This window comes from Mastomys coucha, unplaced genomic scaffold (assembly GCF_008632895.1).
Source record: "Mastomys coucha isolate ucsf_1 unplaced genomic scaffold, UCSF_Mcou_1 pScaffold12, whole genome shotgun sequence".
NCBI classification, from domain to species: Eukaryota; Metazoa; Chordata; class Mammalia; order Rodentia; family Muridae; genus Mastomys; species Mastomys coucha.
This window is the reverse complement of record NW_022196894.1, coordinates 62,814,363-62,837,157: the sequence shown is the minus strand read 5'-3', so window position 1 is coordinate 62,837,157 and position 22,795 is coordinate 62,814,363. Positions and strand designations below refer to the sequence as shown.

Genomic DNA, 22,795 nt, shown 5'->3' with positions numbered 1-22,795 from the left:
CCTGGACCCCTGAGATCTCTCAGACACTGGGCCACCAACCAGGCAGCATACACCAGCTGGTATGAGCCCTCAACACATACACAGTAGGGGACTGCCTGGTCTGGCCTCAGAGAGAGAAGATTCCCTAACCCTTGAGAGACTTGAGGCCCAGGGGGTGGGGAAGTCTGGTGGGCTCGGGGTGGTGGGGACATCTCTTGGAGACATCGGGGAGGATGTATGAGGGAGCAGTCAGAGGGCAGACTGGGAGGGGGCTAAACACTGGACTGGAAAAAAGATTAAAGAATTAAAAAAATAAGTAAATAAATAACGTTACAGGATCAGTGTCTGCTGGTGGGGCAAACCTAACAAGCAATGGTTGCCAGTGAGATGGACCTTGCCGTTCTTCTCCTGCAGTCTCCAAGGACTAAGCATTTCAGAGTTATGGTTTCAGGTACACACGTATTAAGGAGTTGCTTCTATTTTAGTCAGATACAGCTACACGGGACTTTGGACACACATCGATAGTAAAATTTTTCTGACTTCCTGTATTTATAAATGTTTTGGGAGGCACATTACATTCGCAGTAGATCTGTCAGTACTTGTATTCTCTTTTACTAAAAGTAAGAGTTCATTTTAGACCCTTAAAGTATAGGAAATTAGTAAGTTTTACTGGTTGAGCATAACAAATGTTTCCTTAGAGAATAACCCTTTATTTGGTAATTAGATTTCTGTAGTGTTTATAGCCAAACAACATGTGCTTGCCAGTGGACAGGAAGTGGACTGGTACAGCAGTGTCTCTGTGAGAAGAGGTCCCATTCTGGGGTACAGATGGAAATTTCATTCAGAGTAATGTCACCTAGAATGGATATACAAATAAACATGATAATGACACTTGGTATTAGACAACATAGAATGACTACATGGGAGCTTGTGTGACAGTGTACTTGATGCTTGAAGGGAGCATCAGGTCGGCAGGGGCTGGGCTAAAACGGTCCAACACTGAATTATATGAGCAAAGGAAAGAGAGTCTGGCAGCCTGCGGCTTTATGTTATTTGACTTTCACGGTAATGTATAATGTTTTATGATTCCCCTTTGAATGTCCTTTGAAACGAACAGCCTTCCTTCAGTCAGGTGCATGCCCCCCACAGGCACAGTGTCTCCATTTCTGCCCTGATTTCTATGCACCTATAATCTAAAACTGTGCTCTGCCTTGAGACAGCCCTTTGTTTACCAAGCCTTGTCTGAGTCTGAAAAAAAAAAGACTTATAATTTTCTTCTTATTACAGAAGGGTTTCTCAGCGGCAAGGGTTTAACTTTCCAAGTTTGCCTCTGTAGAAGATGAATCCAAAAGGTGACTTAGAACGGTTCTTATAACCTTAATTCCTTTAAGAAGAAATAAAGGAAGCCTAAGGGTTCTGGAGCGCTGGTGCATATCCTCTATTATCCTTCAGGACCTTGAAGACACACACTCCCATCTCCTAAACTCTGAAAACACTTCCCCCAAAAAACCCTTTCCACCATTACCGATCAAAAGGAACATTGTATGGATGTGGGCTGCAGCCACTTCTACTAGGTAATGTTGAATGTCAGTGTAAGCAAGGAACACATCTTTCCACTTTAATGATTTCCCCACTGGATTCCTGGAGCCATACACTGTATAACCCACAAGGACATAAAATCGAAAGTCTGTGTAGCTTAAGTCAGCCTTTGGTATTCATTCCCCAGAGTCTAAGCGGTAGCAGTCAATTGCATTTATCATTTCCTTAATTGCAGTTTAGGACACTATATGACATAAAGCCTCTCTGTTTTAAAGGTTAAAATCTAATAAAATATTAAATATAGCTAGAAATATAGTCTCCAACTGCATTGATGCAAATGAGTCTACTAATGGCGTCAACACTTGAAAAGATAACATTATACACACATAGCTATGTTTAATCATATGCAGTTGTCAGATAATCATACCACCAGATCCATATGTAAAATACAAAAAAAAGCAACTGGTCTAAGTTTATATGTATTGAATTTTGCTTCTATTACAGGTTTCAAAATGCAATGTGAATCATTGTATATGAATGAGTATATATATGTATGTGATATTACTATTTGCAAACTAATGTGTGTTTAAAGCAGTTTAAGAAGTAATAATTATCGAGAGATGCTTGCTTATGAAATTCCTGAATTGTATCCAACCCATATTAGATGTTGGACCTATGCCTCAGTTTGGATATTTTGTTCAGAAAGTTTCTGTTACTAAACTGAGGTATGCATGCCCCTGGCCTGGGTTTATTGAGACACAGTCTTGTGGATTGAGTTCACTTTGAACCCAGGCAAACTTTGACTTTGTGATCCAGGATGATCTTGAGAGCAGCAGGAGATTACAAGTTTACTGTCACCAGGCCCAGCTTCAGTACTATTTAACAATATAAAAAATAAAACACTGGTATGTATGTATGATTTATTCAGTTAGTATTCCTGATAAATCCTCATTTAATCTCAGCTTATGTTGTACAGTAGATTGTTTCTACTTCCAAGTTTCAAAGGAGTTCATTTTTAGAGATTCAAATTTCTTTCATACTTCCAATTTTTATTAATAAATCAAAATGTAACCAGTCATACCAACAGTGACTTGTTGTTAAGGAACCACAGGTGAGTTTCTACAATGAGACTTCAAACACAAGTTCGATTTTTCTCAGGTTGGCTGACGCCCTTCATATTTGTAGCAATTGTCCACTGCAGCCCGTTCCTTTAGCATGGTTTGTACATAACTACTAGGAGGGAGCGCTGTTCCTGTCACTGGAACATAACAGCAAGTAAGCCACGCAGCCTTGCCCTAGTACAGCTTATACTCAGATAGATTCATGACAGAGGTTGAGGCTCCCTAAAGCATAGTTTTGATTTTTAAATTTCTATTGTGCTCAGGAACTCACTTTCAGTTAAACCCCACTACATGTAGCAGAGCAGGAGAAAGCTAATGTCTATGAAAGAATACAGGCCAGACATCATGCCTAAATGAAAAGCACATCTTTGGGAGCAAGTCTTAAGTGTTAATTTTAAAGATACCAATAGATTCTATCTACCTGAAGATTATTTTTTGAAGGCAATTTATAAAATTCTTAAGTCGCCTCTAGTCACCTCTGGATCTTCAAACCTTACTCAAAAAAAAAAAAAATCATAGTGTTAGAGGCGTACTGAATATAAACCAATATACGTTTTAGTTTAAAGATTTATTTATCTTATTTTATGTGTATGAGTGTTTTGCCTATATATATATGTCTGTGCACCACTCACATGCCTGGTGCTGATGGAGGTTAAAAAATTTAAAAGAACAAAACAATAAATTGGCTTGTAAAATAAAATTTTAAACTAAAATATTCACATATATGCTGGTTTCTCTCTCAGTTATCCCCACCTCTGTGAGTGTTAGGTGCAGAGACAGAAGGGGAAGGCATACTGTGAGGAAGTTTCCTGGTACTGTTTTAGAATTAAAGTGAACACTATGAATTCTGAGAACAACTAAATAAAATGTCTCATTTTAAATCGTTGGATCTAAAAAACAAAGAAAAAAGTGAAACAAAAACTGCAGGAGCCGGGCGGTGGTGGCACACGCCTTTAATCCCAGTACTTGGGAGGCAGAGACAGGTGGATTTCTGAGTTTGAGGCCAGCCTGGTCTACAAAGTGAGTTCCAGGACAGCCAGGGCTACACAGAGAAACCCTGTCTCCAAAAACCAAAAACCAAAAACCAAAAAAAAAAAAAACTGCAGGAGTTACTGATCCAATCTAGTTTGTGACGCTAACCACGTGAGTAACTTCTGATTTTTCTTGAAAACTGAAAGAAACGGAGTGGCTATCACGCATGGCTACCACACGTGGCTACCACACGTGGCTACACACGCAAGCCTTATCTACACTCAACATGCTCCTTGGAAATAGAGAACAGGCTTTGATTGAGACTCGTTTTCACCCGTTTTTCTCTCTGCCTTCGGTTGCAAAACCACACTCTTACTACTTCTTTTTCCAGATTCAGTTCTTCAGCCATCCGCATAATCTCCTGTGAGGAAGGCTTGCTGTGCTCTCCGAAGTGTCTCTCCAAAGCATCCTTAGCAGTAACACTGGGGAGGAAGGGGTGGAGTGTGAGGGGAGGACTTGGGATACAATTATGTTTCTTTCAATGAAGTCCTTGGAAGAATAAGATGAAGTTTAACTTTCTAAATATTACCACGAAGAAGTAACTTATGGATTCTAAAAACACGCGTGAAAACCAAATCTGTAAATAAGACAAAGGCATCTCTTATTCTAGATAAACCTTACCAAAATCTTAGGCACAAACTAGGGAACCCAGTTTCTCTGTTTCACTTTATGCCACAAGAGGGCACCAAGATCTTGACAAAGAAAAGACATTGTGGGCCTTTCAAATTACAATTCCCCCTGACTGCTCATCACTGCCTCTGTCACCTCCATTCCTTACAATACAGGAAATGGGTAGTTGACAACTACCCTAGATAAATTTTTTTACTGTTGCCTATTAAAACCTTCCAGAACCAAAATATCACTAAAAAATATGCTTCATGCTTGAAATCAAAGCGGTCTCGTGAGACCTTGAGATCAAGACACACACATTACTCTTTTTGCTTTTATTTTGTTTTGTTTGTTTCAGTTAAGATACTGCACTAGTAGAGCAAGCACGTGTGTCTCCAAAAACAGCAGTGAAGTATTTGGCTTCTATTTTTAACCAAAATGTCTGTCTGAAACAGTGAATCAAACAATACATATTTGCCCATCAAATGTTTAAAAACACCCACTTCATTTCTCATAAATTAGGTTTTTAAAAATGTTTTTTAATTAGTTATATTTACCTCATAATTATGTTGCTCTTATACTTAAATACTGATTCCATGTGAACATGATATTTTTTTTGTTCGCTAGGAAATTAATGATCTCAAAGGGATACCTGATAGTTGTCCTCCGTTTCCTCTTCCTTTCATTTGCTCCCACTTTTTCATTGTACAAAGCTGTAATGTGAAAAGGAGAGAATAATAAATAGTAATTTTAAACTATCGTTCTTTGGTTTCAATTTTTCCAAATAGTATCATGCAAACGATAATTAGTATGCCTTTCTGTCTCAAATGTTCACAAAGTAGGTCGTTTTATATTGCATTCCATAGGGGAAAAAGTATTAAAGCAAAATAAATGTAAATGTCATAAAGTTGATTTTTTTTCTACAAACCCTACCTTCACCTCTTGTTAGAATACTCATTGTAAATGTGTCCAAGTCTTATTCTTTGTGTGTGTGTGTGTGTGTGTGTGTAGGTATGGGCATATGAGTATAGGTACACATGAAGCCAGAAGAGGGCATCAGGGCAAGAGATCCCTTGGAACTGGGTTTTAGGTGCTATGAACTGCAGAAGGTGCCAGGGACTGATCTCCAGTCCTCTGCAAGAGCAGTATGTGTGTGCTCTAGATACCTGATCTATCCCTGCCACTAGTACAAGTGTGTGTGTGTGTGTGTGTGTGTGTGTGTGTGTACTTACTGAGGTTTTATTTTGTTTGATGCCATTTTTTAACAGACTTGTGTGAACACTAATAACAAGTTGTAAAAGAAGTTCCCGTAAATTAATCCAGGATAACATAAAGGCCAACCAATGTTGATGGTAAAGACTATTCAGCACTTTATCCTGGGGCCTCATTATCTAGAAAGCTTCCTCATGCGGCTTGTGATTTCCTCCATGAACCTATTTCTACATTTGCATTACATTGGTTTTTTTTTCCCTATGCATCAAGATATTTATTTTTCATTTCAAAGAGATGAAAAAGCCTTCTAACTCCCTGCCTCACCATGCATGCATTCGGCCACCCCTAGTGGTCTTTTGTGACTATACCACAGCACAGGCTAGCGGTCATGCATGACTATACCACAGCACAGGCGAGCGGTCATGCATGACTACACCACAGCACAGGCTAGCGGTCATGCATGACTACACCACAGCACAGATTGCAGAGGTTCACTTCAGTACCTCCGACCTGCTCAGCTTCCTCCAGCCACTTGGATAAAATTGCTTTTAGTTTACAAGCATTTTTGAAACTGAGCTGCAAGTTTTCAAATCGACAGATGGTTGTTTGACTGAATTCTGAGCCGTGGACAGCAGCCAGCGCTTCGCCCACGTTTGTCTGGGTGTATCCTGTGAAAGGATTTAGAGATAGCATTAGCTCCAACTTCACCAGGAAGATCATTGGGGGTCATTATCACACGCACTGCATCTTTCATAGTTACTCTTTGAAAATTCGATTATTTAACAATTTAGAATTATTTAGATTTAGAATAGAATCTCAAAGTACATATAAATGTGCCTTTTAGTTCATACATTACTTTTAAAGTAAAAAGGACTCACATGGACACATAATAGTAGCACTGAACAGATACACGAGGATGTCCTAACACTTGATAATCAACCTGGAAATTCTTGTTTTTTTATGGTTATCAAATATGATACATGCTCAAAATAAATGATCCATGAAAAATGTACAGTGATAGATCAAGCATAGTTTTATATAAGAATGAAAATCTCAACAATATATTGTTACACCACATAAAACTAAGGCTGAGGCTTACTTCACCTTAAAACATGTCATTCATGAAGGCTGTCTATGGTCCCACATTTTAGGCATAACTACAAACACATTTACTATATTATTTGGTAATACACCTATCTCCCAACAAAAGGTCCTTATCAATTGCCACAAACATTTCTAGACTATAAGGTATAATAAGCCGTCAACACACAATTTTAAACATCCATAGCAGTATAAACAGGACTGAAAATAATCATGATAATGATGCCTCCTGCTGTTTTTACGTGTCAGGGCCTACGGCTATATACCTATATGTATAATATGATGGCATACAATATACACCAGTAAATGTCACTATAAATTACCTATGGCTCATTCCAAAAGTTCAGCGGATTGAGCTATCATTCCAACCCATTAAAAATATCACGAATTTGAACCACAATTAGTTGTTATGGATATTCTATTTTAAAAATACTTTTCAATAGAAAATGAACAGTGATTTTGAATAGGCAGTTTGGAGAAAAGAAAAAACAAATGACTACTGAACAAGAACAAGTAATAACTTAAAATGAAATTTAACATCTTGACTAAAACCACACTTCAGTGTCACTGTCTTTTCTGATTCAAAAGATCCCAATGATTAAGAGCACATTGGTCCTTCAGTGTTGTTTATTTCTTTCAGTCTCATCATTTGCTCTGTGCTGGAAACAGAGGAGGTATTTGTAGTGGTAAAATCTAGTTAGGGATGAGTTTGACAGGATCTATTAAAATACATCAGTATTTAATCAACCATTTGGCACCACGTGTTTCATATAGATGCAGAAATGCATTTATAGAGTTACTAAGTGTGACATTATTTTTATTACTAAGACATTAAAAAAGATGTAAAAGACCTAGTTAAATAAACTAGTGTATTTATAAGGTGGTAGTTAATAGATATACCCCAAGTGAACTCTTGATAAGTTCTCCAAAATAGGTATGCACAAAAGAACATATGTACTTGTTTACAGAGGTGTAAGATGTCTCTAGAAAGAACCGAGAACCTAACCCTTGTGAAGAAGAACAAGCACACAGTGTAATGTCAGTATTTCATCATTTCAGATCACTGAACGAAGGATCTCTTCAAAGATACAAGTAGAATATTAAATAAAAGGAACACTTTAAAGCTAATCTTGAGGTTGGTTAGATTTTAGGAAGCAACATGAACTTAAAAACCAATGCTTTTATCCTGTTAAGAACTTAGAAGGAATTAAAGGGTTTTGCTTTTTGTTTTAGTTTTCCCAATTGGACTAGGTTAAATGCACGGGAGAAACAGAGAATGAGAAATGGCTTGAGCTTTTGATCAGAGTATATAATAATTCACAGTAACTAGAGTAAGGATTTGCAAATGAAGTTGCTCAACCTGTCACGGTCAACAAAGGCGTACCTAACTTAATTCTTCTCACTTTAAACTCGTTGGCAAATTGTTCCAGTTCTCGGATTTCTGGGGAGTCCATGTCTATTGGCTCTTCCACCAATTTGCTTTTCCGCCTGAGTTCCTGCTTAAATTCAGAGGCCGTGGGGTCCTCTGCCAACAGAGGCTGGTGCAGGGGAGGAAACCCATGACTCAGGGTGTGGTCTGGAAACTTGTAAAGACAAGGGGTTAAACTGCCTGTGGATAGAGAGAGAGGAGAGGATTGTTGGTAATTAAGTCTGTCTCTATACAAACAATATTCTGTTAGATCCCCTAGTTCTGTTTGTTTGTTTGTTTGTTTTCGAGATAGGGTTTCTCTGTATAGCCTTGGCTGTCCTGGAACTCACTCTGTAGACCATGCTGGCCTTGAACTCAGAAATCCTCCTGCCTCTGCCTCCCAAGTGCTGGTATCAAAGGCGTGTGCCACCACTGCCCAGCTGAACTCCTTGTTCTTGACAATAACTCTGAGTTTGCGTTTGAAGGCAGGACTTTGCTGTACTGCCCAGGCTGCTGTGTGCTTGGGAATTCTGATACCTCGTTCTCCCAGATGCTCTGATTATTTGTGATGCCACAGTGATTCAACCTTAACTTTTACAAGTTACCTTATGCTCAGTCTCCTAAAGTAGAAGGCAGAGTAGGTGGAATGAATTTAACTTCCACCTTCCCCTGAAGAACAAAACCGAAGTTAATGTCAAAGGAGGAGAAAATCTTAAATAACTGACTGTAAGTTTACATTTTCTTATAAAAAAAAAAAAAGATATGTAATCCCAAGTGTCTAATACATGACTCTAACCAGATTGTATGCACTGATCTCCGTCCTCTTAATTTAACAAGTACTATAATCAAGGCATGAAGTATTTGGACTATTTGCTATACAGATAAATGTTATAACTGGGAAGTTAATCTTACAGTACCACAAATACTTTTGGTTTGATAGTAAATGCTTAACTTCAAATAGAAAGTGACCATGGTTCTTAATCATGATAAAGGCGGATAAAACTCATTTTAAGTCAATTTAACGAGTCAGGGAAACAAAGGTAAACTTAGAAGCTCTATAAAACCCTGTGACAAGCTTTTTTGAAAAGTAAACAATATTATGGAACCACTTTTTCTTTTCATAATTATTTAAAGGAAAGCCACAATAAAATCCAATTCTAGACCCGAAAGGGAATTATCCATAGAGTTTGCAGTGTTGGCTTGATTTCATTGTAGTCTGTCCTGGTAAATAGGAATACTCTGAAAATTTTACAGATTTCAGTGTTCATTTGCAAATTAGAGTCTACCTCAGTTCAGAATCTTAACTGATAGGATGGCACAAGAGAAAAATTTCAACATATTTCACCTTCTCTTTATTGACAAATTATTATTTTGATATTACTGAAGATTTCACTTCTGTTCATATTAAATGTCATGTATCACAAAAACCTGAGTAATTGGTCAGTCTGCTGAGCATAAATTAACAAGTTCCATAGGTTACTACAATAATTGCTCTTAGAAACATATTAAAAATATAACAATAATCCATGGCTCACCCATAAGTTAAAGCAATTAGTAACAATATAATATGAATACCTTCCAACAATATATAAATATTTAATAACAAATATCAGTGTAAGTCAGCAAGTTATCAGCTTATTTATATAAGAATATGTAATAGCAAAATTCATCTCTATCCAATAGAATGCATTATTTTTTTCTAATGAAAATTAAACATGTAAGTTCTAAGACATTAAATGAAATAGCATGAAATTAACTCAGATACTCCACAGGTATGAGAAAGGGTTATGAGTTAGGAAGGAAAGGATGTGTATCTCCCCCACTATTTACAATTTAGGAAATCTTTTAGAAACCAATCAGTAACTTCCGTCCAGATTTGTAGCTGTCTTAAGTGTACAGTAGTCACAGGAACTGAATTCCACTAACTTAGAACAAGTGCTACTTTATTCTCCAATCTCTGCACTCCGTTAAATCAACCAGCTTTCTTTCAAAGATTTCTGAAATTTAAACATATTTAGTTGCCTCTACACAAACTCTTGGGGTCAACGCTATAATGATTTAGAAAGCACGCAAGCAGCGTGTGTCACTCCAGGACAATCCAAAAGCAGTTTACTTATTACAGGTATTCTCAGAAAGCCACCATCTAGATACATTTGAATGGAGTCCGTGAAAAACAAGCAAGAAATACCAAGTTCCTAGGTTTAGTAACCCAAGAAGAGTGAAAAGATAATATGTGAAACATGGAATTTTTTAAATTACATCAAGTAGCCATCATTACATCCTTAGGGTCATCATTTTTATAGAAGCCGTCTTTCTTAGCAATTCATCATAGCAGTTACCAATACAGTTCAGACAGAATTTGGTTCCTACTGTCTGAGGAGCATGAGGAATAATGGGACGGTATGAATAACAAACTCTGTTTCAAATCCTTTCTATCTTGGATTACTGAAGAAGGCAGCAAGCCCATGCAGCAGAAATCTCAAACATGTTTCTCAAAACATTGCTAGAGCAACACTATTGTTAGCCTGGACAAGAACCCATGTACAAACCCATCTCCACTCTCCCTTAGGTTTTCACGATGCGTGCTGATCCACCTTGGCCTCCCTGAGCTATCCTGTACGTCTTTGTGTCTTTATGTGTGGTGTACATGGCAGAAGACAGGCGAATCTTTCAAAGTCGTCGTAGGGAACACCCTTCACAGCACAGAGCAAGTTGCTCTCCTGCATGTGGCTATCTGACAGCATCTCAGGTTAAGGACCTGCAGCCTTAAAAGAACAAACAAGGGAAGCAGATGCATGTAACCAATGCATGCCTGCACTGTAACTGCTCGCCAGAACAAGTATTTACGTATTTCCACTTATTTGCCCTTTTCACACGTGACACGCAAATTATAGGTTCAAATTTGATTTTTGTTCCATTGCACTGTCTGCAAGAGGCAACTCGTCCATTGTCTGTTTCACACAATAAGTTTAACTGGCACACCACCATGCCCACGTGCTCCCGCACAACCCAGCAGCACTGTTTTGCCACAAGTACAGTGGGGTAGCTGAAGCAGAGAAACTGAGGGTGTTCATAATCTTGCTCCTTGTAGAAGAGGGCTGGGAATCAATTGCAAAGGCAGAAGCACCACAGTGCCGCTAGACGGCCTTGCCAGAGGAATAGCCAGCAGCCTTCAGACGCCTCTTCTCTGCACAACCCTATCATCTTGGGACAAGAGAAAAGGCAAACAGGAAAAATGACAGAGAAGAGAGAAGGAGAAGGAGAAATTAAAAAAAAAAAAAGAAGTTAAAGGGAAAAACAAAAAGAATGAATAAGGAGATTTCTATGATGTTGTTTCACTCCCAAACAGAATTTTTTTTTCTTTTCCTTTCTTCTCAAAAACGTACTTTTAAAACGAGGACTCGCCCTTCATTTCTAAGGAGGCTTAGCTGTTGTGTCACAGGTCTATGCGTGTCCTTGCTCTTTGTGCTTAGTTTCCATGAGATGGTGGACAGAACAGCTCTCAAGCATGCTCCCTAAACTCCAGTCTGCTTTAGAAGCTGAGAACGGAAGCAACTCCAGGAGTCCAAATGTTGAGCACTATTTTACTTTATTTTGTTTTGTTTTATTTTATTTTTGCTGGTGGTTTGCTTCATTGGTATTTCTAAGCAGAAGCTTGGAAAAACATTTCTAATTCCCTCCTGCGATTGTTCTGAAGGCTCAATGACATTATGTCTAAGTAGGAGTACAGAGAAGGAAGTAAATGGCCATGTGCCTATCTGAGGAGAGCAGAAGAATGCTGATTTGATGCAAATCTACTGCACCTGGAATCTCTGATGCAGCTTTTGCCATTTCCAGCCCAGTCAGTAATTCCCTTTAGCTTGCTGGTGCCTAGACTGAGCTACAGGGAATTCATCTCAGGATTTAAATCTTCCACACCAACCTAGAAAAAAAAAATCTCTATGGCTTGTCCCTTCCAGTGGGCTAATTTAATAAAATCCTAAAATGAATGCATCAGAGTATGAGTAAAATAATAGTTATATTAAAACAATTCCACACCCTCTGAAACAGTAATTCCGGCAGCTTCCTCTCACAGACTATAAGACATCAAGCCTGCCCATAAGATGCTTTTGTGGATTTTGAGGGAGGGGCTGACACTTCAAAAAAAATCCAAATGACACAACTAGGTTTCTATTGTCTTTTTTTATACCCTTCCTTCCTCATTTTTGAATGGCTGTATTTTATGACTCAATTTATGCAGCTTCCCTAGGAATGAAAGTAGAAGAAATTCAGATTGTCTAAGATTTAATCTGCCACGAGGTGCATGCTAATACTAAATATATGTCAAGAAGCAGACATGTGGACAAATTATAACACATATAATATTTTAATGACATCCCTCCCGGAAATATTCAAATATAGTCTCTTTGCACCATGGTGAGATTTCATTTTACTGACAAAATATAATTTAATTTGAAGGCTACAATGATACCTCTAAATCTTGGCATGACAATTGTGTTTATGATGTCACTAAACCAGACTTTGAATCCGGTGAAGTCTTTCTCAGGTCCTTTCCATTTGACTATATTGAGATGAGGGGGGAAGAATGCAAAAGGTGTGTAGAGTGCTTCAGATGCCTCTTCATGACACCCTGGCCTGTTTGCCCCCTGTGCTAATGTGGGCTGCATTATAGAACTCTGAGGGTAGCTACAAACACTCTAGATAGCCATGGACCACACTGATTCAGTACAAGGGCTATGGTACCCAGAGGAATTAAAACAAGACATCATTAGCCACTGCTCTTTCACTGGTTTGTATGTATGTGTCCATGAGTCTGTGTGGGTGTGTATGTATATGTGGGTGTGCATGTTTGTGTATGTGTCTGTATGTGCACGTCTATGTGCATATGTATATGTGTGTACATGTGTATGTGTATGTAAGTGTGTGGGGAGTGGGTGATTGGTTGGTTTGAGTTTCATGGTAACTCAAGTCAAAGGGCAAATGCTACCTCTCTTTGAGGAAATATAGAAACCAAAGGTGTGCAGGGATTCCTGGCAATCACTGTGACAGAACTTTCCTCCAGCAGAGAGCAGCCTGTGACCACATGCTTGTTACTCTTATTTAGATCCTCATGAATTTGTGAAGGATAAGGAATACATTCGACTCTCACCTCCGACAGCTATTTGAACATATTTTACTAATTTATAGCAAATATTCATCAGTGTGGAAGTTGTTCTTTTTGTTTAGGAATACCGATTAATTAAATCGTATATACGTGATGAATTTTAAAGGGAAGAAGTGTTGACTTTAGATATCCCTTAACTGTTAAAAAGTAAAACCAGGTTGGCGAGACAGCTCAGGAGTTCAGAGCACTAGCTGTTCTTCCTGAGAACCAGAGAGCCCCTTCCATATTCCCAGCATGCACCTGGTGGCTTACAACTGTCTATAACTCCAGTTCCAGGAAAGCTGATACCCTTTCCTGACCTCTGTGAGCAATATGTGTAAATGATGCACAGACACATAGAAACAAAGCACTATGCAAATAAAATAAAAAAGAATATTTTTTTTTAAAGAAAAAACATTTATAGGCAATCATTAAGAACATTACTCTTTGATGTTGGTAGATAGGGAGGTGATGGAGAGTTTAAAAAGAGGGAAAGAGCCGGGCGGTGGTGGGGGCATATGCCTTTAATCCCAGCTCTTGGGAGCCAGAGGCAGGCAGATTTCTGAGTTCGAGGCCAGCCTGGTCTACAGAGTGAGTTGCAGGACAGCCAGGGCTACTTGGAGAAACTCTGTCTCGAGAAAAAAAAAAAGAGAGGGAAAGAATATGAACAAAATTCATTATATAAAACATTTTCCATTAGTTAATTTACTTACTTTACATCCAATATCAGCTCCCCTTTCTTCCCCACATCCCTCCATCCCCTTGCTCCCTGAGAAGCGTTAATAGGAAAACATTTTAAATAAAATATTTTTTTAAGGAAAGGATACCATCCTCCACTTTATGATAATAGTTCAGATGCGGGTTTAATTCGACTGGTGCTTGATAAAATGTAAGAAATATTTTATTTTAAAATTTTAGTGTTTTACTTAGAAAAGATAGCTTAATGAATTAAATTATTTGTTTCATTTTATTTCAAAGTTGTAAGCACAACTCTGTGTTTCTCTGTGTGTAAATTTCAAAAGATTTCCTTCATATTTGACTCTTTTATCCCAAATATCTCCTATCTGTCTGCCTCTGCTTCTCTATCCACTCCATCTTCTATCTTGGTTTTGATTTCTCCCTGATGAGAGTTGGTTTGCTGCTGTAATAACAAATACAGACTACTAAAGAATCTCCTTAAGAAAAACAAACAAACAAAAATATGTGAACAGCAAAATACTTTCTTTAGCCATGCCCTGAGCTTAAGTATTGAATTTGGGCATGAGCAGAAGGCATAGGGCAGGTGTTCCCAATTGGAGGAAGCCATTCTATGGATGTATTTATACAGACCGCAACAGTGCGTTAGAGTTATGCTTGAAAGAGGGATGCGTCACTTCTCCTGAAATGTATGCCGCGTCACCTACCTCAGTCAAGCCTCAGAAGCAATCCAGAAGGACTGCCAAATCCTGAAATATCCATTGCTAATGTCTCTGAGTGTCTGGCTAAGCCTTCAATTTGTATCTTATATTTATCTTTCTGGAACAAGTACGCAGAAAACAGTACAGTGACAAAGGCAATGTTCTATAAAACTGGTGACTGATGGAATAGTCACTAGAGTATCGGCCACTGGAATTGAAACAGACTTAGCAGAGAATGAAGTTTAAATTCTAATTTTAATTACCTTTCATTTAAATGTAAGTAACCACCTGGGTCTACTAGCCAGTAGAGCTGCTGAAGGAAATCCCACAAAGGCAATAACAATGGGCAACAAGCAGGTTAACACAATTAAAATTGAAAAAAAAAAAAAAAGAACAATAACAACAAAACCATACAAAGCTTGTGCAAAGATCAGAAGCACAGGAGTTCAGAACTGTGTAGATTAGAGCCATCTGGAACGTTATGTTTCTGAGAGCCTCATGCTTCATTGGACATCAGTGGACACACTCCTGAAAGTGGCAGATCTACCACCAACTTTCAAGCCAAAAGATGAGATTCCACGTTAAAGTCTTCCCTCTGTTCCCTCTGGCCCGGGAAATCCAACATGGTTCTCCACAACTAGACCACATATAAAGGTAATTTTTCTTACCTGCCATCACTCCGTAGGTGGATGGCTGGTTTCCATAATGACAGGAAGGCACAGAATAATGAAGTCCTGTGGCTGTATTTCCCATCGTTGTCATCGAGAAATATGTGTGCAAACATTTAGGAGTTTGGATCAAAGACAAAATAGACGGGACTGGTAAGAAAATGTATGAGGATTCAAGACATATTCTACTCATTTCCAAATTACACATTTACATGATTTTTAAATAATATGCCAATATGGACTTTTTTTCTTCACTTTGAGTTTTTGAGTAAGCAAATAAAATCAATCAGTCAGTCTTAAATGTTGAGATCCTACCTTTCAAACTAGATTGCAGTGTGGTCTGTGTTGTGGCTACAAGTCTCTTGAGGAGAGGTGAGAAGATGGTGGACTGCAGCTCTTTGGGATTTGTAAAACTATTGCAGATTCCATCCAGTGTAGATATTATACCAAAGTCATTGAACATTAGTCTGAACATAGTATGTATCACAGTATAATCTGGAGGGTATCTCTGGAAGAGCGAATAACTCTTGCATAGTCATAGCATAAAAATTTGCTTGTTTTCCTTACAAATTTCTTTTACTAAAGAGATAATGACTAAATATCTTATTGTTTAGATACAATCCTAAAAATGCTGTTGTGCTCAGGGTTTCATGAAGACAGTGTCTAGTGCAATTGTGTTGATACTGAAACCATGGTTTGTATGTTCTCTGTATGTGCGCACTTGATAGAACAATTTTAATGATAAAGTCAAGTCCAAGAAATGATTTCCTCTATGGGGCTGAATCTCATAATCTCATTAATAATTCCTAAAGTTAGTGTCCATTTAGAAATAAGATATGAACTAGAAAATATATAGGAAGCTTTAAACACAAATCAACACTTTAACAAGGTTTTTACCAAAACATCTACCAAAATAAGTTTCACTATGTACTTGCTTACTCACTTTTCTCTCCTACCCTAAATATAATAATGATATAATATAATATAATATAATATAATATAATATGATATTATAAGTAGGTTATTATAATAAGCATAAAATGATTTTGAATAAATAAGAGTATATGATTAGGAGTATTTGAGGATATTAACAAATGGTGTAGTGGTTAATGACATGCCTTTTCATGGAATATATTTTGTCTAAATATAGATAATAATTATTTGTAAATATCTGCATAAATTTCCAGTTTGTAACTGATACTGAAAGACATGACAAAATTTTACCATGTAATGGCTACAGAGAACAATTTCAATATTCATTTAAAAATTCAATGAATCTTAACCACATTTAATACCCAAGAGCATTCATTAAAATAACTATATTTTTTACCTAATTAGATATGTAAATAGCCATGATCTTATAGGAAAATTATAAATTATTTTAAAATCATTTAAAGAAACTTTTATAGATTATTTTTTATTTATGAAATTTATAAAAGTTACTTGATATTTATTTTTTGATTTTAGGAAGCTCAATAAAAGGCAGGCTAATTTATTAAATGCATTGTTAAGTATTTTTACATAAATCAATGAAAATAAAGCTAGGCATATCATTATTTTAATCTTAAATTTTACTTTGCTACTGATCAATTATTTTTCTATGTTCAATTAAAGAAACAAAATATCATTTTTCTAATTCTCAGTTTATAAAATTTTAAATGTATATACTTGTACTATAATTATTTATATTATATATGATCATTATACAATAATTACAGAATTAATTTACTTTATTGTTGTCTTTTCCATCTAATATGTTTCAGTATACTCCCCAAATTACCTTTTAAATTAAACTATGGTAATCTTTAGTAGATAAGTGATGTTGCTGGAGTCCAAATATCTAACTTCTTTATTATTGAAAATTCAGCCAAGGATGGGTGATAAATGTTCATATATGTTTTGAAACTGCCTAATTATAATGAAAAAGTTGTTTGTTTTACAAACAACAATATTACAATATTAACCCAAATATACACATACATTTTGTACAAATATAAAACCTCGTTTCTACAGGCAAAATGCTTTAAACAAATGAAAGCTGAATACAGATTGTTGTTTTATGGAAGAAATTTACTCCAAGACTCTGGCTATCTGTCAGTCGACTTGAGACCAAATGTTATTGTAGAAAGTACAAATGTATTCACAACACGCATGTGCTTGCCTGTGCCTACGTAATGTGTTTTGATCCCCAGTTTAATTTTCATTTTGGAATTTTAAATAAAGACAAATTTAAAAAGTTATTCCTAGAACTCAATCTTGAGAAAGTTTAACTCTCTCAGCTCTAAATATTCTCTTGCTTGGTCTGCTATGTTTAATACTATGCATTTATTAAAATGTAATTTTAATAAAGCATTTAATTATCTTATTCATTAAAGTTCACTTTGATTGGGGGTTGGAAAATTTTCAGTTAATTTTTATGAAGTTTATGGTCTTTTACAGAAAGGAACAAATATAATTCAAAAATGAAATACATTTTAATATAAAGTAGTAGTACCAAGTTAACATTAAACTATTTTAGAATATTTCATTTTGATCTCTATCCATTAACATTTCCATTAATATTGTTTTCAGAGTGGAAAATACTCATGCTCAGTATATGCTTATGCAGAAAATAGTTCTTCTGGGTTGTAAGTAAAACCAATACAGAGATAAATGATTTCCGTAATTAATTTTTTTTTAATTCTTAGGTAACTGGACTTTTGCAATATCCTTAATATTTAATTAAAGCAAACTAGAAGGGGGAAGTGGAAAAAGGAGATTATTCACTAACAAGATTCATCGCATCCATTCTGAAAGCTGTAGGCCCAGCCATGGAGGTCAGTACCTGTGGACATCACGTTGGTGGCATGGTTGGAGGCCGGGAGACACTCAGCAGCACTGTGGTGCATCCTCAGTGGTAGAGCAGCAGAAGCATCAGAATTCAGAGGTAGAAAGGTATCAGCCGAAGTGAAAGATTGGCAACTCATTCCCACAAGAAAGGAGAAAGCTAAGACCCGCTGCTTGCCAGTTCACTTTTATTATATTACTGTATCAAAGGGCTGATTCACTTCTCCCTACTTGCATATATACATCAGGACAGCTCTGAGGCACCCGCAGGGTGCAGGCTAGTATTTATACTGTGAGGAAATCCATTTATACATGTTAATAGTTTTTTTTTTTCTCCCCCAGGAGTGTCTTTCTAACCCAAATACTATCTGTGCCCAAGGAGAAACCTGGTAATGACACACAAAGTGAGGAGCAGGCAAAACCAGAAACTGTATTTGACATCTTCAATAAATGAGAACTTTGAGGAAGAATCAAGAACTTTGAAAAAGTGTTTCTCAAAGTAATGGAGTGGCAATGAAAAATAGGTGTCTTTTGGTTTCTAATAAAAGAAAAGTTTTAGGCATGAGATGTTTTCCATCTTGTTAACTTCTTAAATATTATTCAGAGTAGAATGAAATTAGGGAAATACATACTAGATAATTTTAAGAAATGGTGTACTTAAAAGTCTGTGAGGTGGCTCAGTGGTCAAGGTGCTGTCCTCATAGCCTGATGCCCTTAGTTCCCATGTAAAAGTCAAAGGAGAGAACTAACTCCATAAAGTTGTCCACTGCCCTCAACATGCATGCTATTGCATATGAGCTCACACATACACATCATGCACATTACACACATACACACACACACACACACACACACACACACAAATGGAATCCATTTTTAAAGCAATACAATGACACTTAGGAAAGCATGGAAGGTGAAATATGACAACACCTGTGCTGTCAGTTATGATTTTAAATTTCACCATTCGTGTTTTTGAAATAAACAATATGAGCTTTCCTGACATATGCAATAGGAAGGTTTTTAATAATGTCTAGTAACATGCAGAGAAGACAAGCACGATCCACATCATCTATCCCTTTATTTCCATTTACTCACCAGGAATTAAGAGTTACTCCCAGATGCTGACAGAATTCAGTGATGTTTTCTACAGTTATATGTAGACCTCCCATCTCTGTAAGGAACATACCATGTACCCACATTCAGCTAGGCACAGACTAGGTGTTGGGAAATTCTACTCAAGTTGGTGAAGTAACTATGTTAGTATTGGATACACACTTCACACACAGATACATCGACATTTTATGAAACAGAAAAGTATAAGTAGACACAATTAATTCCCACATACATAAACTTCAGCCTAAAAATAATTTAATTCAGATGAGTTCTATATATGAATGGTTTGTTGGATTTTCATCAGTGTGACATACACACAAAGAATATAATTTTTATAAAGAATGTCTACTCTGAGGTTTCAGTTCATGGTCATCTGGTTCCGTTAGTAGGACTAATGTTGACTGTGTTGTTTGGAGTATAAAATTAAACAGAATGTCACCGGGTCCTGCAAGCTTCTGAGGTCTCCCTGTCTCTGCCCCAACTCCAGAGTTCTGGAAATACAAGGGCATGGTGCCATTCCTGGCTTTTATCACCAAGTCATCTCATACTTAAGTTGACTTTATCGGGCTGTTAAAATGTCACCATTTTTTTCTTATGGTTTTCTCTTTGAATTGCTTTCTGAATTTCATTTTATAAACTATAATGCAATGTGTTTGCTTGAAATATTTTCCCTAGTATACCCTTATTACATTATTAAGATTATTGAGCATGTCCATAGCTATGGGAAACTCCTGAGAAGTAGTATTACTGCATTTAAGTTTCTGAACACTTACTGTTTTTTTTTTTTTAAAAAAAAAATGAGCCAAAATTTCAAATAATGACATAATTCTGATTTCAAGCATCGTGAAGAGGTTAATTTAAAAAGGAAGTCAGGGCAAGTAGAGAGCTTTAAAAAGAGATGGAAAGCCATAAGCACCTCTCAGAATCTCCTATCTACCACACTCTGTCTCTCACTGTTGTCATACTCAACAGAACATCCTAGGTTTATTAGCCATCTTGTGTCTTGTGTTTTCTCTTAGGCAAAGAGAACCACCTACTGTATGAGAGTGCTTTTACATACCTGTGCTGTTGGTTAGACAAGAAACACATTCATGGTTCACAAAGATCTACATTTGTACATGCACGAGTATATGCAGAAAATCCTCAGGCATTTAAGCAATGCTGGATGCATTAACATTCAGAAAAATAGCTTTACAATATAGCCAATACAGAAACACCATCTGATTCAGCACTGTTAGTGTATAACTGAGAGTAGTCTTGTATTCTCAAAGGTATTATAAAGTAATACTTATGCCTGATGGGTCTGATGTGATCATAGAATTTGAGACCTTTAATTCATATCTTGAGTAACTAACACGCTATATTTTCAGATTTATAGTAGCTATTTATATCTATGATTTTGTTAGCTGATTCTAGTGGTGATTCCAGCTACTACGTGGCTTTATTTTCCACTCACGTTAGCTTTTTTATTTTGATTATCAAACCCAGAGACTGACACATGGTAGGCAAGTGATCTACCACAGAGAAACAACCTCAATTGTATATGTTTTCAAATCACAAAAATTGTAAGTTTCCTTTGGTTTTTAAATCTTTTTTCTAATCAAAGCATCTTCTATTTCATATCTTTTGAACATATGTTAGATCTTGTCATAAATAATAGTTTAGATCTGAATATATTAATTGATTTTATGCATTTTTAACTTTATCTGTTATTTAATTTGTTGTTGTGTTTGTCTTTGTTGTTTTTGTTATTTCAGAATGTCAATGAAATTCTACTTAGGAAGTTTAGGTGGTGGTTCAGTGGTTGTAACTACACACTGCCCTTGCAGAGGGCTATGTTCCATTCCTAACATCCATGTGGCAGCTCACAACCATGTGTAACTCCAGCTAGAAGGGATCCAACACCTTCTTTTGGTCATATTGGGTAACAGACAAGGGCATGGTGCACATACGTTCATATAGGCAAAGACTCACACAAATTTTAAAAAAGTAAATATGCACACAGATATTGTAAATTTCTTCTCAAAGCCTTATGTTAAATTCCTATCTGTAATAATAACATTTTGGAGCAAAAAGCAGGAGGATCAGAAGTCCAAGATCAGCCTGGGGTATTTACTGAGATCTTGTCTAAAAAATAAAGAAAAGAATAATCCTTCTTGACATTTTACACCAACACATTGTGTTCACGACTCATTTATGATTTAATTTTGGTTTGAGAGCTTGTTTATAATAATTTAAAAGTGACAAAAATTGTAGTTCTACTTACAAAAACTAGATTATCTAAATAAACAATGCTGAGGATGTAACTTGACGGTAGACACCTTCAGTAGCATATAAAAGACCCTGGGTTTGATCCACTGCTGCACAAATACATGAAAGATAGATAGATGAGAGATATATAGAGGATAGGAGGGTAATAGATACATAGATAGATAGATGGATAGATAGATAGATAGATAGTAGATAAATATATATACTTGATAAATACATGGGGATAGATAGATTACAAATAGTCGATAGATAATAGTTTAAAAACATTAAGTTTTCAAAAGTTTTAGTTACATTTTAAAGTGTAAACTCAAAAATAATTCTGTTAAGAAATAAAATTTATTTATCAATTTATCTTTATTTAATACCATTAAGGGGATTTTTCATATTTGTATGATCTATTTTTTTCTTGTTTCTCAGACTGGTTTTGAACTCACAATCTTCTCACATTTGCTGGGATTACAGATTAACCCAATTTAATCTCCCCACATGTTCTCATGATCTCATAGTTATCAAGAATATTCAGCACATCACTAGATTCTGGAGTCAAGATCCATTGGAGCACCTGAATTGCCTTTCATGGAATAATGGACAGAGAATATCATCTTTCAGTATTTCATGGTTTCTCAACTATTAATTATATCATAATTAATACCTAGTTTAAAATACTGTCTGGCATGCAATAAATGTTCAGTACTTGTCAACAATTACTATTCGGTAAAGCTTTATAGTAATCATGTATACTCATACAGTCTAATGTGTTTCATTTCATTTATCTTCACCTTAACTTGAAGCAGAAAGTCATTCTACTGATGGAGTAACTGGGGAACAGGTAGATTAACTTCTTATCAAAAGTCATCCAGTACATGGTAATGCTAGGATAGGAATAACAGGCATTTAAATTCTGAGGAAATGTATTACTATCTTCTAATATATATGATGAAGATTGATCATGTAAATATGGTTCTCTCTTCCCATTTCTCCATCTCTCTGTCTGTCTCTGTCTATCTCTGTGTCTCTGTGCCTGTTTCTCTCTCCCTCTCTCCCTCCCTCTCTCTCTCTCTCTCTCTCTCTCTCTCTCTCTCTCTCTCTCTCTCTTCCCTTTGCTCTCTCTTCCCCTTTAGCTTATCTTGCAGCTTCAGAAAGAAAACACAGCAACAAAATTAATTCTATAAAGTGTCACAAATTTTTGTACTTTTTTTCTTCACCTGCCTCCCTATACAATCTTATGAGTACAGAGCTATATTACATGACTGACATGGAGACTCTTTCTTGTGGTCCTTACACAGGCTATGGGGAATAGTTCAATTCTATTCTAAAAGATGCTCTGTTGATGCTAGCAAGTACTTGTGGATTGTTTAAACCACAACAAAAAAAGG

The 22,795-nt window shown here is 36.5% G+C and overlaps 1 protein-coding gene and 1 long non-coding RNA gene across 3 annotated transcripts; one reads left to right on the top strand and one right to left on the bottom strand.

The window, feature by feature from the left end:
- Positions 1 to 3,732: 3,732 nt before the first annotated feature.
- Pou1f1 (POU class 1 homeobox 1) lies at positions 3,733 to 18,295 on the bottom strand. Of its 2 annotated transcripts, none has more exons than XM_031364737.1 (6): positions 18,034 to 18,295; positions 15,210 to 15,281; positions 7,978 to 8,202; positions 5,996 to 6,160; positions 4,933 to 4,993; positions 3,733 to 4,093 (listed from the first exon to the last, which is right to left on the bottom strand). In XM_031364737.1, exons 1-6 carry the CDS (start codon positions 18,173 to 18,175, stop codon positions 3,883 to 3,885), a joined length of 876 nt encoding a protein of 291 aa, XP_031220597.1. In that variant the 5' UTR covers positions 18,176 to 18,295; the 3' UTR covers positions 3,733 to 3,882. The 2 variants fall into 2 exon arrangements, with proteins under 2 accessions (XP_031220597.1, XP_031220598.1); XM_031364738.1 differs by having other exon boundaries at positions 3,883 to 4,093; positions 15,210 to 15,359; positions 18,034 to 18,178.
- On the top strand, positions 13,430 to 17,931 carry LOC116086492. The gene is made up of 3 exons (XR_004116950.1): positions 13,430 to 13,468; positions 13,962 to 14,033; positions 17,897 to 17,931. It is a non-coding gene; the product is annotated as an uncharacterized LOC116086492 (long non-coding RNA).
- Positions 18,296 to 22,795: the final 4,500 nt, after the last annotated feature.